General features: G+C 32.6%; 1 protein-coding gene across 1 annotated transcript; it reads left to right on the top strand.

Annotated features, from left to right (window-relative positions):
- The first annotated feature begins 10,971 nt into the window (after nt 1–10,971).
- LOC107848593 lies at nt 10,972–12,600 on the top strand. The gene has a single exon (XM_016693378.2). It carries the CDS (start codon nt 11,088–11,090, stop codon nt 12,402–12,404), a length of 1,317 nt encoding a protein of 438 aa, XP_016548864.1. The 5' UTR covers nt 10,972–11,087; the 3' UTR covers nt 12,405–12,600.
- The last annotated feature ends 5,949 nt before the right edge of the window (nt 12,601–18,549 follow it).

The raw sequence follows: 18,549 nt of genomic DNA, 5'->3' as shown, positions 1-18,549 counted from the left end.
GAAAACTTTATTTTTTCTTTTGCTAGTATAATTGTAGGAATATCATATTTACTTTTATGTAATTAGTTGTCTTTCTTAATTAAATAACATTTGAACGATTGAGATGTTGTCTAAAAATTTGAACATAAATGGTTAAAACAAGACCGTCTTAGTAAAATTAGTGACCTAAACATAAATTTTAATATGATGCTTTAAATATATGTACATAAAAAAATATTATCAATAATTTGGAGTTGATTCTTACGTATTACTTTTTTTTTAGTATAGTATTCTTTGATGTTAGAAGATATTAAACATTTAACTTCACATAATAATATTATTATTTATAAAAATAATGACTAATTTTAATTAATAAGATGTTAGTCATTTGTTAGCGATGACCTTGGATAGTATTGTGAAAAATTTATTTATTAATATGAAGATTTGATAAAAAGTTCTAAATATTTTAAATAAAAAGTAGAAAATTCTTCTTTTAAAAATAAATAAATAAATTTTGAACCTTTTATATTTTACAATTTTTAATATTATTTTGAGTGAAATTGAAATTATAAAATTCATATTAATTTTTTTGGGGCCTCAAAATTTTGAAGGGCTAAAGCAAGCATTACTAACCTTACCCTTGAGCCACCCTAGATTAAAACTGTTTGTTTTTCAGAATCTAAATATGCATAATTTATTTATTTTTAAACATAACAAATACAAACTTCAAATAAAAATAATAATTAGATATTAAAAAAATGAGTTACTCTTGATGTGTCTCTTTCGATATATTTCTCGATTGTCTTCTTATTTAGCGTCTTTCGAACTCTACTTTATTAGCAAGATACCTAAGTATTTCAGTCTTAACAAGTGAACAATATTTATCTTAGAATCCTAAATTTATTGAGTTATTTCCTATGTCCTGGGGGTCTAGCAGTATAACTCCACAATTGTCAACTTTTTTTCTTCTTTTTCATTTATAATCCAGTATTGATTTATGTTACATGTGGTATGTTTGGTATGACATAGACGTTTTTCGTGAAAAATGTTTTTCCTAAAATGTGGTTGGTATGGACGAGAAGGAGGGCCTTAGTGCAAACTAAAGTTATCTCTGTGTGACCAGAAGGGGAGCCTTGGTATAGATCCTACTGCGCTGGACCACGGGTTCCTCCGAAACTTCAGAGTTGGTGAACCATCCATTTTTCGGAAGGCATTTATTCATATGTTTGATTTCTTTCAGTAGACTGAAATTGGTTAATGCTTTGCTATGACTTTATTGCTAGAGTTTGCTTAAAAGATTTCTGGAACTTTATTATATTTTTCGCATGACTTATGGTTGTGATAGTATGCTAAGGGGCTTCTCAGACCTTCGTGGTTTGGTTGCCCGTCGCAGCCAAGGCCTCTGCTTGGGTCGTGATTCTCCGCATATAGTTTTTTGCTTCTCAGAGCTCTTCTGCACCATCAACAGTTCTTCTATCTACTTCTGCTTTAATGGTCCTATCAGCAGACATATAAAATTTTCTCCACCTTTGGATTTCTTAGTGATCTGAGATGGCTAATAGATTACTCAGACTTGTTTTAGATATGTTCTTTTCTGCATCTACATACCTATCCAAGTACTTGAACAATCCCAAATGTCAAGCTTTATTTCTGTAACTAGTGCTATTTGAATCTCTACCAATGCGGGAAGAATGCCTTAGATGTAAGCATAAAACGGATTATATAAACTTAAATAATCTTATACATAAATAATCTTATCCATAATCCTTTGTATTATTCAGGAACGTTGAACTTAATGATTTTCACATACACACAATAACAGTAATTCAATAAAGAATTACTTACCTGAATTCTGCATGGTTTTAGCGGAAGCAAAAGCGTAATAGCAGAAACACTGAATTATTTCTCTCTCTTTACCTTACTTTTAGAATAATTGTGATGGAGCTTATTCTTCTTTTGGCAGAGAGAGGGCCCCTTTTATAATGGGGAATAGTCAGTTATGTTTTCACGTTCCATCAACGTGATTGGTGGATACAATCATTATCCTACTAGGAGTCAGTAATTGTGGATACAATCCTACTAGGAGTCAGTAATTAACTTTCCATATAGATTAAAGATTTAACTTATTCAATTATTATTAAACCAATAAATAAATAAATTATGTGGTCCATAGAAATTTACATTCTCCCACTTGACACACACAATGTTAATTTAATGGTTTAATTGGTACGTCAATCATGTGCACTATTAACGTTAAATCCAACATCATTTGTCATCGTTAAATAAATCAACTAAAATGAGTCATGGAGGTTGTACGTCCCTTTACTTGACATAGTTCCTTCCATGTACTACAATATTAGTCTATTACCTAACATAACCTTTCAAATACATAATGGGTCCAACGATAATACTTAGAATCCTTTATCTAAGTCAGAACCTGTCATCATTATTCACAATATTATGTATACAAGAGAAAACAGGTAACAACAGAAATATATATAATTTGAGCTCAAAGTGTCAATTTCATAAACATAATAGTCTTTACATAAAATCATTCATTGCTATCAATAAGACCCATCCTTTCAATATGTTCAATAAATGTTTTGGGCGGTAATCCTTTCGTCAAAAGGTCAGTAATCATAAGCTTAGTGCTAATATGTTCAATTGACACTTTATGTTTCTGGACTTCTTGTTTAATCAAAAAGTATTTCAATTCCATATGCTTCGTACCTTTTGAATACTTATCGTTCTTAGAGAAGAAAACTGCGGCGGTATTATCACAATAAATTTTAAGCGGCCTGACTATATTGTCGGCTAGTCCAAGTCCTGAAATAAAATTCCGCAGCCAATTAGACTGGACTGTGGCCTCAAAGCATGCCACAAACTCAGCTTCCATAGTGAATGCAGCTATAACAGACTGCTTCACACTCTTCCATGATATTGCTCCTCCAGCTTATATAAATAAATATTCAAATGTGGATTTTCTTGAATCTACACAACCAGCATAATCTGAATCTGAATATACAACCATATCTAAATGATCAGATCTTCTATAAGTGAGCATATGATCTTTCGTTCCTTGTAAGTATCGCAACACTTTCTTTGAAGCCTTCCTGTGATCCATTCCAGGATTACTTTGATATCGACCCAGCATTCTAACAGCAAAACTGATGTCTGGTCTTGTACATGTTTGGGCACACATAAGACTCCCAACTATTGATGCATAAGGAATATCTTTCATTTGCTTTCATTCCAAGTCATTCTTTGGACATTGATTGAGACTAAACTTATCTCCTTTCTGAATTGGAACAGGACTTGATGAGCATTTTTCCATTCTAAATCTCTCTAATACTTTATTAATATAGGTTTTCTGAGACAATCCCAACAATAGTTATGATCTATCTCGAAATATTTCTACTTCAATCACATAGGATGCCTCACCCATATATTTCATTTCAAAGTTGTTAGTGAGATATTTCTTGGTATTATATAACAAACCAAGATCATTAGTAGCCAGCAAGATGTCATCAACGTACAAGACTAACATAATAAACTTACTCCCACTGAACTTCAGATATATACACCGATCAAAAGTGTTTTCTTTAAATCCAAAGGTGACAATCGTTTCATTAAACTTAAGATACCATTGTCGGGAAGCTTGTTTGAGTCCATATATTGACTTCTTAAGTTTACACACCATGTGTTCCTTGCCTTTAATAGAAAACCCCTCAGGTTGATTCATATAAACTTTTTCCTCTAAATTTCCATTCAGAAAGGTTGTTTTCACATCCATTTAATGTAGCTCTAAGTCATTATAAGCTACCAAGGCCATTATAATTCTGAGTGAATCTTTTCTAGAGACGGGTGAAAACGTCTTTTTATAGTCAATGCCATCCTTTTGAGTGAAACCTTTGGCAACAAGTCTGGCCTTGTGACGTTCAATGTTGCCAGTTGAGTCGCGTTTGATCTTAAAGACCTATTTACACCCAACTCTTTTGCAACCTTCGGGTAATTCAACAAGGTCCCAAACTTCATTCTGTTCCATAGATTTTAACTTATCTTTCATAGCATTTATCCATTTATCAGAATTATTGCTTTCAATGGCTTGTGAAATAAAACTGGATCATCATCAATTCCCAAGTAAGTTTCTGACTCATGTAGATATACCAAATAATCATCAGAAATAGCAGATCTCCTTTGTCTTTGAGATCTTCTTGATGCTACTTCTTGTGTTTCATCTACTACAGGTTCATCAATTATGACTTCATTAATAGGAATATTAATTTGTTGTTCTTGTTGATTACTTTGTTGTACAACATCTTCAGGAACAGCAAATTTAAAAGAAGTACAGGGTAGAGGAATTCGTACTTAACTTCTTTAATTTCCACATTACGTGGTTCTTCACTCCCACTAACTTTGTCATTCTCAATGAATCTAGCTTTTCCAGTTTCAACTATTCTCGTACTATGATTAGGACAGTAAAATCTATACCCCTTTGATTTTTTTGGATAACCAATGAATAAACCACTAATTGTTCTTGAATTCAGTTTCTTTTCTTGTGGATTGTATACTCTAACTTATGCCGGGCAACCCCAAATATGCAGGTGCCTCAAACTAGGTTTTCTACCAGTCTACAGTTCAAAAGGTGTCTTCGAAACTGCTTTACTGGGAACCCTATTTAGCAAGTAAACGGCAGTCCTTAAATCATACATCCATAAAGAAGGAGGTAAAGATGAATTACTTAACATACTCCTAACCATATCCATTAATGTACGATTACACCTTTCTGCCATACCATTTTGTTGTGGTGTACCAGGCATTGTGTATTGAGCACATATATCACGCTTTTCGAGGAATTTAGTAAATGGACCTGGGTGTTATCCATTTTCACAATATCTTCCATAATATTCACCATCTCTATCAGACCTGATTATTTTTACCTTTCTTTCTAGTTGTCTTTCAACCTCAGTAATAAATACCTCTAAGTCATTAATCGCTTGAGATTTTTTATGCAACAAATAGATATATCCATAACCTGAAAAGTCATCAATAAAAGTGATAAAATATTTTTCTTTATTGAAAGATGTGATATCAAAAGGATCACATATATCAATGCGTATAATTTCAAGAAGTTGTGTGCTTCTTGTGGCTCCTTTCTTTGTGTGTTTTGTTTATTTTCCTTTAATACAATCAACACAAATATTAAGTTCAGTAAAATCTAAATCTGAAAGAATTTCATTCTTAATTAATCTTTTCAGCCTTTCTTTAGATATGTGACCTAAGCGTTTATGCCACAAGTAAGCAGATTGTTCATTCACGAAACTTCATTTAGGTCCAACATTATGATGCAGAATTAGGAGTGTTTCGGCAAACAGATTATCAAGATTTAATTTTTATAAATTATCACAACGAGTACCAGTACCGATGAGATAATTATTCTTAAACAAACTAAAACATCCATTACCAAAATTAAAGGAATATCCAGTCTTATTCAACTTAGACAATGAAACTAAATTTCTCGAAAGAGAAGGAACATAATAGGTTTCAACTAAATCTAAGTGACGCCCAGAATCGAGAATCAGACGATAAGTCCCGACAGCTTCAACTAGAGCCTTCACTCTATTCCTAGCAAATCTTTCATTCTTGTTTATGGTTTCGATTGTAAGGAATCCCTGCATAGTATTAAAAACACGAACAGTACAACCAGAGTCAATCCATCAAGTATTATAAGAAACTTCAGTTAAGTTTGATTCGAGACATGTAAAAGCACAAGGCTTACCTTTCTTCTCAAACCATGCCTTACGTTTCAGGCAATCTTTCTAAAAGTGTCCAGATTTTCCACAGAAATGAAACTTTCCATTCTTGTTCCCTTTCTTATGTACTTGAGATGAGGATTGATTAACATTAAGTTGCTTCTGTTGTCCCTTACCATGTTTGTTTCATTTCTTTTCAGCTCCTTGATGATTTACATAATTAATGGAGTAGGTTCCTTGATTCTTTAGCCACGTTTCCTCTTGAACCAACATACCATGCAATTCATGCACGTTCTATTTGTCTTTCATGGCGTTGTAGTTCATTTGGAAAGGACCATACTCAGATGATAATGAGTTGATAATGAACTACACAAGGAAATTCTGTTCCACTTGCATTCCCAATGACTTAAGTCTTGCTGCTATATTTGTCATTTCAATGACATGCTTATGCATAGTACGTGAACCATCAAACTTCATGGTGGTCAAAGTACCCATAAGTGTCCCAGAAAGAGACTTATCAGCAATTTGAGAAGACTCTTCCACAAGTTTCAGAAGTTCTTTCGCACTTTCAATTTTGGGAAGAGTAGTCTTAATGTTGCCCGCAATATTCATTCGCATGACATTAGGCCTAATCTGTTAGATCGATCCCAGTGCTTATAATAAGACTTTTCTTCATCACTGCTAGCTCAGTAATAGCAGTTGGCTTTTCAGAGTAAAGTGTAACATCAAGATCTAAAACCCCAAGATGGAATTTGATTTGTTCGCACCAATCTGAAAAGTTAAGTCCATTAAAAGTCGTAACAGAGGCAGAGTGCGAATGAAGGGCAAGTGCTGAAATAGAACATGCTCATTTGTTAATACTGTGAGTTATGAGTTTAAACACATTATCAAATTCAGAAATAACTTACTTAAATGTATATTGATGTTCTCTTTTGGGCGAAACATCAAAATACAACTTTAAACATAATGATGCTTAAAATATATTTAACACAAAACGATAATATTTAATGCATCAATTAATAATATTTATCATCTTTGGATAAATAAATAAAACTAACGATACATCAAAATTATCTCTTTAATATTTATTGGCCATACGAACAAACAATTAACATTTGGGTGATCCACAAATGTCTTATGACCAAAAATTTAATTTACCCATAATTATTAGATCAATTATAAGCATCAAGATTAATGGGTAATTAATTTAAACTTTAAAATTTATTTTGAAATTAATTTCATAAAGATTCGACCACTTTGGTGATTAACGAATTTACATATATGATTCCAAGTTATATTACGAAACAATAAATTTTATTATTGCATACTACAACGTTCTAACAACAAAAAGTTGTTTCTTTAATATTTAAAATAACAAAGATTAAACTGATGTTACTTTAAATAGAATCAATTATAATAATATCAATATTTCAAATTTAGTTATTCAATAATTGTGAAATTTCTAACAAACATGATTAAAATTCACAAGATCTGGAGAAACATTAATTTTACTGGAAAATCACTTGTTCCAAAAATCAGTCTCTGATACCACATGTAAGCATAAAACAGATTATATAAACTTAAACAATCTTATACATAAACAATCCTATCCATAATCCTTTATATTATTCAGGAACGTTGAACTTAATGATTTTCACATACATATAATAACACTAATGCAATAAAGAATTACTTAAATGAATTCTCCGTGGTTTTAGCGGAAGTAAAAGCGTAATAGCAGAAGTACTGAATTGTTTCTCTCTCTTTACCTTACTTTTGAAATAATTGTGATGGAGCTTATTCTTTTTTTTGGTAGAGAGAGGAGCCCTTTTATAATGGGAATAATCAATTATGTTTTCACGTTCCATCAACGTGATTGATGGATACAATCATTATCCTACTAGATCAGTAATTGTGGATACAATCTTACTAGGAGTTAGTAATTAACTTTTCATATAGATTAAAGATTTAACTTATTCAATTATTATTAAATCAATAAATAAATTAATTATGTGAGCGATAGAAATTTACATTAGAAGCTCCAGTAAGATCTTCCTTTTCTTTCTGATCAAGGTTGAAACGCAAATATTACTCCCTTCAAGATGAGGATTTGCATCGTTATTATATTGCTTCTCTTCGGCATATATATTGGCATTACTTCATGATAATCCTGGAATTGCTTTGTACGATGATAGGTACTTACTAATTTTGGTTTCCTTCTTTCTATCTCCTTTTTAATACATACTGGCTATTGTTATCTGTCTGATTTAAGAAGAAAGAGGAAACATACTGCTACCTGCTTTACACATAGTTTTCCAAGTTTTAATAATGGAGTCATTGCTAAGACTTATAGTATCTTATCTACCGTTCCCCCTCTTCGCAAGGCTTGTCTCTTCTTTCGTCTTTCCCAAAGGGAATAGTTAAAATGTACTGAAAAAACATAGATGAGAAGAAAAAGAGTAGGAGTCAACACAAAGGAGAGAAATATAGAAGAAAACATCAAGGAAATGAAGTTCCGGTAAAGCATAAATATTTATATATTTGACTTCGAAATCTGTTCGAAGGCCATACAGTTAGTATAATATTTGTTTGTGTTTGAGCAGAATTGTATATGCTAATCAAGTTGATTGGGCATTAGGAGCATTCATTTTGCAGAGCACGGTTGAGTTGGACAAGGAGCATTCTGGGTGGATTTGCAAATATGTTTAGTGAGGACTCCCTTATTTTGCTTCTCTTCGTTGCCTTTTTAATTTTGGTGATGTTCACGACTTGGTATGTGTCAAAGTGGAGAAAGCCACAACTGAAGACTGTGTTTTGGTAAATGTTCATAGATTGTTTGATAGGAGCAGAAGCCATTTTCCTGAAGGGAAACGATGGAGTAACAGGTAAAGTTGTTGCCATGTGACCAAGAGGTCACGGTTTCGAGCTTTAGAAATAACCTCATGTTGTGGGGCCTTCCCTGGACTCTGCACATAGCGAGAGTTTTAGTGCACCGGGCTGCCCTTTAGAAGCCATTTTTTTGCCGCATCTGTAGATAAGGCAAAAGGACCAAAGTGGATCAGCTGCCTCTGTCCAGAATATCTGCACACTTTGTTGTTTGTGGTACCCCGAGCAAATGATGCTATACTTCCGCGAGGTGAGATCAATCTTATGGGACAGTTGAAATGAGGTTGACACCCAATTCAAGAAGGTGTCTCTATCTATTGTTATGATAGGTTTACTGAATGTTCTTTGTGGTCTAAGGAGTACTCTTAGGGATCGAATCGAATCTATCATCACACTTCTTTGATGGGATTCAACTTCATTCTCTACTTGTTAGTGCTCCATCCGAGTTCGTCCTCCTAGACCACCATATAAATCAGCCTGATAAGGATCCAGAATGGGTGGAATTCGTACAATTGAAAAATACTTGTTCCCAAAAGTTTGACATGTATTCATAGTCATATGTTTATTCATCAAAAAGTGACACTTCCATTCCATTCATACGCTCATACAACTTGTCACAAGCAGTTATACATGCCAACTTATTAAGGTTCTGCTGATTGATTGCATTTTTTATACAATGCACAAAGTTTGTCATTTCATCTTTGCAAAAAACTACTGGGCAAAAGAACTGGAAGCTGTGGTTCTAGTTTCGTCACTGAAAGTTGAAATACATGTTGTAATTTTAATTTTTATTACTCACTCCGTCCAACAATACCTGTCCACTATTAATTTGATACACGAGTTGAGAAACAATAAATAATAGCGGTACCCTTAAAATATAATTAAATGTATTGCTTTGAAAATGTATTGGCTAATAAATAATATTTAATATCAAGAGTAAAATGGACACAAATGGATAAATTATTCCTTGTTTTTTCAAAGTGAACAAGTATTATTGGATGGGGAGAGTATTTCTTAAATTTAGGCAATGCACCACCCAATATCGCGTGATACTAAACCAATTGATATTTTACTATTGATTAGTAAATTAGTATATTTAAAAATTAAAAATTGATAAATCAAACTGTTAAACATAATTATATCTTTTAACCTACCAGTGAAAGTGGCAAATCATAATATGGTTAAAGATACCTTCCTTGAGACTTTGAGTAGTAAAGTAGACAATTGAAATCTTGTAGCTTAAACTTGAAAGATCATTCTCTTTCACTTTATTTATCTTTTGGTTTTCATTTTTTCACATTCGGCTGAGGACTTTGACTATTTAGTAATAACTGATAAAAAAAAATATTTTGGCTCAGTGTTAGTTAGAGTGTGATTCGATAAATATTTGGTGGTAATTTGAAAAAAAAATAAAATTTATACTTATAATAATTTAAATATGAAATTTAAAAAAGCGGGATATGTATTTTTAACTCTTCTCTCCCGTCAAGGTGATGTAACTAACAACCACCACCACATATCTAGTAGAATTTCATAAAATATAATTTGAATATAGTAGAATATATGCAGATGTTACCTCTACCCTCCTAAGATTTTACTTTTTGGGATAATAATGAGCATGTGGTGGTTGTTAGTTACATGGTCTTGACAAGAGTGAAGAGTTAAAACCAAGTATGTCCACCTTTTGTGTTTCATACTTGAATTATTGTGTGTGTAAGTTTCTACTTAAATTATCATCAAATATTTTTCCAAATACACTTCAATTATTACTCCCTGCGTCCAACAATATTCATTCATTATTGATTTGACACACATGTTAAAAAACATTAAAAATTATATTAAAATTAGAGATAATCATTCAATACCCCCTCGAACTATGACCAAAGTTGCTACGACACACTGCAACTTCACATGAGTCCTATTACCCCCGAACTCAATTATAGAATATTTTTATCACCCTTTTATGCTGACATGACACCTTTATTACATAAAAATGGACCCCATGTTTAAGGTGTCACATCAGCTAAAATGATGTCACATAAACTAAAAGGGTGAAAGAAAACACTAAGATTGAATTTAGAAGTAATAAGACCCCTGTGAAGTTGAAGTGTGTGTTGCAGCAAATTTGATCATAGTTCAGGGTGCTAGATGTTTTACTCTTGAAATTAATTTAACGCTTTGATAAATGTATCGGGTAATTGAATATAACTAATAAGGAAAGAGTAAGATGGATAAGTTATCACTTGATTTTCCAGGCTAGATAAGTACTGTTGGACATCTATTTTTAATATAATGGAAAAGTATTGTTGGACTAATTGTTCACTAGAATTTTTTTGTTTCTTTCATATTCCTTTGCCTTAGAGACGTGTTAAAATACTGATTATTACCTCAGTTTCTTCCTGGCCATTCATTATTCTGTAACTACTCTCTTTACAACTACAACCAAATTACCTGTATCTTCAATCAGCAATGGCTACTAGTCTCAAAGCCATAAACTCCATTACATCTCCCATTCATAGTACAACAAGAATTACCAAGTCAACATTTTCAACAAACCCCACGTGGTTGTTTCAATCCAAAACCAAAAATGTTGGACTATTTCTAGCCAAATGTAGTGCAAAACCAAACACAAATCAAGAAAATGTATCAAGTGAAGACATGTTAAATGACACCATTTCAAGAATCCAACCACAAGTCAATTCAAATCAAGATTTGCCACCTTCGTTTTCGAGGGGTTTAGCGTATGATTTAGGCCAAAAAGATTCTTGGGACAGTTATGAAATTGGTTCACCAGTTGTGAAAAGGTACCTTAGTGATGAGGAAGAGAGGTGGTACATGTGGTACCATGGGAGGGGTGGTGATGGTGGGGTTAAGGAGTCAATTGGTTTGGCTGTTTCGAGTAACGGTGTTCATTGGGAAAGAGGTGAAATAGTTATGAGTTGTGGTGATGATTGGTGGGGATTTGATACACGAAGTATTAGGCCATGTGAGGTAGTGATAATGTCAAGTGCTAAAGTGAGAGCAAATAGTTCTGTTTATTGGCTTTACTACACTGGTTTTGGTTCTGAAAAGATTGAGTTTTTAGATGATTCAGATAGATTGCGATTTGAGAGTGGAAATGACAAAGCGTTGAAGTCGTTGCCTGGATTAGCAATGAGTCAAGATGGTAGGCATTGGGCAAGAATTGAAGGTGAGCATCATTCTGGTGCATTATTTGATGTTGGTTTAGATAGTGAATGGGATTCTTTGTTTATAGCTTCACCAAAAGTAGTTTTTCATAGCAGTGGTGATTTAAGAATGTATTATCATTCGTATGATGTCGAAAAGGGGTGTTTTGCAATTGGGATAGCAAGGTCAAGGGATGGAATGAAATGGTTAAAGTTAGGGAAGATTGTAGGGGGAGGAGGAATTGGTTCTTTTGATGAACTAGGGGTGTTGAATCCACACGTTGTGAGGAATCGAAAAGATGGGAAGTATTTAATGGTTTATGAAGGTGTGGATGCTAGTGGGAGTAGAAGTATTGGGATGGCGATATCATCGGATGGATTAAAGGGATGGCGAAGAGTTCAAGAAACTCCAGTGTTGAAGAAAAGTGAAGAAGAGAGGTGGGATAGTGAAGAGGTGGGATCACCGTATCTTGTTCAAATGGATGGAGGTCATCAAGATCATGAATGGAGATTGTATTATAGAGGAATTGGAAAAAATGGAAGAACTGGGATTGGTATGGCAGTGTCTCAAGGAAATGAATTCCAGAGTTTTCAAAGGTGGACAGGTTTTCATTTGTGAGGCATGTAAGCATTACAATGTGAGTCAATTTTTTTTTTGTTTTGGGTACTGAATTCACTTACATACTGATAAAATCTTGTAACCGTCACATGCCTTGTTTTGTAGTTTCCCTCATTTCTTTTAAACGAACGATAGTGTTCAGGCTAGCTTGTGTATCTCGATTATTTCAATAGACACCTGCTACTTCCTTCCAATATATATATATATATATATATATATATATATATATGTACCGGGCAACTCTAAGCAACTGGAAGAAATCACTTGGTGTTTCATGCCTTTGTTTATACTAGTTGATGTTCTTTAGTGTATTTGAGTTTTAACAGTTAAAAGTAAGGCCTGTTCTGAAACTTGACTTACTAACAAAAGTTCTAGCTTTCTTGGAAGTCGGTCTGTTAAGTTTTTAGTTTTGATCAAATACTATAGAAAATCAGAAAATCAATTGCCATGAAGCTTATGTTAAAGTGGGAGGTCTGAAGTGTCATAATATTTGTGATCTTAGGTTCTAATCTTCCTGGATAAATTTTGGCTTTGTGGATTGCTTGTAATTACGTGGGAGAGGCAGGGGGCTAGTCTCCTCTATCATCTTCTCCTTTTTTTGTATTTGCGTAGTATCTTATTATCCATTTCTTACTATTACAGTGGCTTCATTTGCTTTGTATTTCATTCTATTTTGCTGTCATCTCCCTTTAAGTCCTGCTTTGATTGCTTTCTTTGAGCTGAGGTGCTGTTTGGAACAGTCTCTTTGCCCAGAAGGTCGAGGATAAGGACGTAAGGTCTGCGTACATCCTACTCTCTCCAAATCTCACTTGTGGGATTACACCGTCTGAAACATTACTGAGTCATTATTGGAGGAAGATTGCTGCAACATAATCTCTTTTTCGTAACATGTGTCCACCTCAGTTTGCACATACTTTGGATTGTCCAATGAGTCTATGCAATCTTTCACTAGCACAAGCATCATATAACTCCGCATACCAAGAGCTGAGCAGAGAATTGCTGCAACAATTGAAATATTGAAATTCATTGCAAGATAAGAGTAAAACTACAAGAACAAAAATAAACTAGGATAACGAAGAATCGAAACTAAAAGAAAGATAAAGCAAGAAAAAAGATAGACACAAAGAAGGAATTGAAAAGCAAATAAAGGGTATATTAAATCCTAAATCCTCAATCCAAATATCCGACTTAGCACCTAACTACTACGTAGACCACAAAGGAATCGACTCCCAGGCAACCAACGTTCCCCAATGATTGTTCAACGTAAGGTAATCCTAGCTCACGCACACTCACAAGAATATAATTGTTCATTAACATCAAAGTTAGCGTAAAAATGAAGAAGAAACTACTAGCCATGGGAAATTTATTACAACTATGGACCCAAAAGTGACCCATTTCAGCAAATCGGGCACATGCCCAAGCAGACCCTTCACATGTCCACGCATGCATGTCATCATGCAAGTGGCTCTGGAAGGGTCAAAATGGCTATTTGCGGCTGCATCTCCTTCACTTGCGCATGCAGGTGGCTTTGTAGGTGCCTCCAGTGTTTCTCCAAGCTCTTCTTTGCTTCCTTTTGACTTCGCTCCAAGGCCACTCGACCCTTCTGATAGCAAAAATGGGTCGTCAATCACCTCTCGCTTCATGATCATTCCATCAAAACGTCCTGAGGCATTTTGGATTGTATCATTGCACCCATACAAGAATCAGATTTCAGTATGCACTTTGTATCTTAAATGCTACGGAATGCCATACTCTTTGCAAATAGTTACATGTTGAGGTTTGGTTCCCAGTCAGTTTTCTTTGAGCAAACTTCAGAAGGAAGGATGTCTAGGATAACATGGGCAAAGGACTGAACTTCTGCCATATGTTATGTCTGAAGATAGACGTTGTCAAGACTAACTTCAGATACCGTATGCCTGAAGTTGTCCGGAAATGGGTACAAGTGCAAACAGTTTCAAAAGCTAGCACAGGTTAAATGAAGCGTAGTGTCAAAATTAGGTTTCCGTGCTCTTTGCCCCTTATTTATTAACTCAATTTATCTTATTTAAAATTTGGGCTATGTTAACTCAAATTGACCACAAGGAACTTTGTCTCAAAATATTTTTAAAAATACTACCTTTTTATTTGTTACGTTAGATATAACTATAATAATAGGAATACAAACTAGAAATTTGACTCATTGTTTAGTCCATTTTAATTGATTTATTTCAATACAAGTAACCTTTGAACAAATTAATGACGTCATTTATTAATTCAATCCATTTTAATCTACCTAAATTCAGCCAATCCAGGAGTTTGAGTTGTGATATGGCCTGATTTTGTCCTATGAACTTTACCCATTTGGAGTTTTGAGTCCACTAACTCCATTCTAGGAGGCCTACTTGAAAGTGTGCTTTTGTAAACGAAAAATTAGAGAAACTAACATTCTTAAGACCATAATTACAATAAATAGCAACATTTTTTTAAAATTACAACTTATAGCAAAAGTAGCAATATTTTACTCACTTCATAGTAATAGAAGAATATGTATTTTTCAGTTGTGCATATGTATTTATGAGTAATCCATATATATTTGTATATGTATTTATATAGCAACATTTTTCTTAAATACAAATACAATTTGCTATTTTTCGTAATTATAAAATTGTTGCTGTAAAAGTTATAATTAAGATTACAGAGTTGCTATTTCTGAAATTTTCCCTTTTGTAAAACTCCAATTGTTACAATTTAGGTAACACACTTTTTTGCTTGGTTTATTTTAAAAAGAACGAGACATTTTCATAGTTAAACCATAAATTTCAAATGCTCCTTTTTTTTTTTTTGCTTTAAATTTTGTTCCAAATAAAAAAATAAAATTTACGTAAATCTTAATAAGTTTATCCCTAATTACTCTCTATCTCTATTCTTTGCTAAATCAAAAACCCTTATTTTGTAAACTTTAGATACATAATTAGCATCTGAATATATAATTTTAAAGTTGAGATACATAATTTTGAACTTAAGAATGTAATAGTTGATTACTTTATTTTTGTTCGGATACATAATTAGCATCCGGACACACAATTTTGAAGTTGAGACACATAATTTTGATTATTGAAATGCAGATATTTCTAAAACTATTTGATCGAAATACAAAATATAGAATACATTAACTAGACCAAAGAGAGATACATAATTAAAATTAGGTATCCAAAAATATATGTGTTTGTGGATGTATCCGGTTGTTTTTATTACAAAAAAAATTAGGTGATTAATAAAAAGAATAGGATATATAGTTTTTTTTTTAAAAAAAGTTGTAATGTTATGTAATTTTTTCAATAAAAAATGACACGACATAAATTGACACAGAATAAGTACAAAAATTTTTATTCTAAAAATTACACAAATACACAACTTTTGTTTTCAATATTACAAAAAATCCCAACTTCCTAAACATATTATAAAAATCTCAATATATACACAGAAGTTATTTATATGTCGGTTATGTTATGTATATTAATAGGAAGAGAGAGTAAGTAATTAAAAAAAATGAAAGAAAGTATAATTACTTCCAAAAATGTTGGTATTTATGTTATTTATAATTTTTCATTTTCAAATGGGCCTCATAGAATAGAATCCACCTATTAAGGGGACATAACAACAAATAAAATCATCGTATAAATGCCGATCTGCTTGCTTACCACTTGTTATTTTTTTTGGACTGTCCAACATCATTTCATCTAATTCAAGCTCAATAAATTGTATTATAGGAATATTTGTACTTGATTACGTAACATAACAACATTTAACTTATTATAGCAATTTATTTATTTTTTTTAAAAGAAAAGAAAAGAAAAGAGATTTTCTTAATTTTAGTCAGTTAAATGAGTACAACCAATCACAAATTAGGATAGGCACCACCTCACGTCTATCATCAATTTTATCTCAATTGTTTCCATTTTTAAAACTCGATTTTCTCTCTTGGAATTCGTAATGGAATAATTGTATATTGAATGTATAATGGGTATATGTTATTTGTATGCCATAAGTGTAAGTTACTAAGTGTGAATGAGTGTATGTCTAGTGTATTACAAAGTATATATTATGTATATTTGGTGTAGCTCCTCCTCCTCATTCTCTAATTTTTGTAAAATAAAAAATTAAATATTTAGAACAATTCAAAATATTTAGAAAATATTTGAGTCATGACTTTTATGAAATTGAAATTTAATTTGTTGGGATGATCACCGGCGAAGTTTAATTCTAAGCTTCCACAGATGGGAACCTAAACTTTGATTAATGCAATTGTTGTGAGCATGTGACTATTTTCAAAAAGTAAGATAAATCCCCTAGCATTTGAGATGATAAATTTTACCTAAAAATTACACAAATACACAACTTATGTTTCCAATATTATAAAAAATTCCAACTCCCTAAACATATTACAAAAATCCCAATATATACACAGAATGTTATGTATATGTCGGCTATGTTATGTCTATTAATAGGGAGAGGGAGTACAGTAATTAAAAAAGTGGGAGAGAGTGTAATTACTTCCAAAGAGGTTGGTATTTATGTTATTTATACAAATTTTATTGTTGCATGGGTGGAATGAATCCAACATTTCAATTGTTGCAACAATCCTCAGCTTTTGTTTTGGTGGGGAGAGTTATCTAATTATGCTTGTGCAAGTCATGAGAGATAGAAGATACTCAGTAAAACAATCGAAAGTGTGCATAAACTGACACTTACACAATTTTTATGAAGAAAAGAAAAAAGAGACAAGCATTTAGTATCCCTAAATGATGACCAAATTTGCTACGACACACTCTAACTTCACGGAGGTATTATTACTCTCTTAAACTAAATTTTAGCATATTTCTGTCAATCTTTTTATATGACGTGGCACATAGCAGTCCTTCACGCGCCTCATGTGTTTAACTTCAAGCAAGGTGTCACATCAGCACACAAGGGTGACAAAAATACGATAAAATTGAGTTCAGGGGGTAATAGAACCCCTGTGAAGTTGGAGTGTGTCATAGCAACTTTGACCATATTTGAGGAGAGTATTGAATGCCTATCTCAATATATATATATATATATATATATATATATATATATATATATATTGCAGCATGCCTCCAATCAACATTTTAACCATTAAAACTAAACTCACAAACAAGTAGAAACATCAAACAGTAGACACGAGTCACTAAGTGATTTATTTTCATTTACTTACTTTTTAGTGGACAGATCAGTTACCTTATATCTATCTATACTGGTTGAAAGTAACAGGTGCGGGAAAATTGGCTTGAATTAATGAGATATTTGCAAAGCCAAAAAGATTGACTCACATTGTAATGGTACATACCTCACAAATGAAACTACTTTGGAATTCATTTCGTTGAGATACTGCCAATGCCATACCAATTCTTGTTCAATCACTGTTCTTCCATTTTGCTTTTTTACTTTTTATTTCTTATAGTATGAGGAATATTTAAAACGATCTAACTCAACGAGTCCTAAATTTTAGGTCAAAACAACTTATTGGATTCAAGATAAATTATTGACTCATATTAAGTAAAAGGTTTAACATAATTACCAAGTTTGAGCTAGAATTATTGTGTTCTCCCGAACCTCTAACTATGTTATCTCTCTTTGCTTATTGCACAATATTAAAATTGCATGCACGCAATGATTTTGTAGTACAAACTAAACAAATTACAAAACCATTCAATTTTATATATATATATATATATATAGTATACACACACTGCGTCAGATTCATTCAGGAGAAGCACTTTCGACCAAGGATTTTTTCATACTTAGAATTTGAAATCAAGACCTATGACTAAGAAAGGAACAACCGCATCTACTATTTATATATAACCACATCCGTTGGTAGTTATATATTGTCACACCCCTTTTTCATACTCCAAAAGAATTATATTTTAAGTTCGAAAGGGTTTTTATTATCAAAATGACGAAAAATAAAAATTTGTTTCGAAAAATGATTATTTACATTTATTTTTTCCAGAGTCACCACTTGGCATAATCCGGTGTGCCAAGTCACCTTTGAAAAATCCTTTTCGAAATGGTTTGACTCTAAAAACTGATCCGTAAATAGAGATTCCGACTAAGGAATTCTGTTGACCACGGGGAAGGT

The sequence above is a fragment of the Capsicum annuum genome, chromosome 11 (genome assembly GCF_002878395.1).
Source record: "Capsicum annuum cultivar UCD-10X-F1 chromosome 11, UCD10Xv1.1, whole genome shotgun sequence".
NCBI lineage: Eukaryota > Viridiplantae > Streptophyta > Magnoliopsida > Solanales > Solanaceae > Capsicum > Capsicum annuum.
This window is presented reverse-complemented; position numbering and strand designations above follow the sequence as displayed.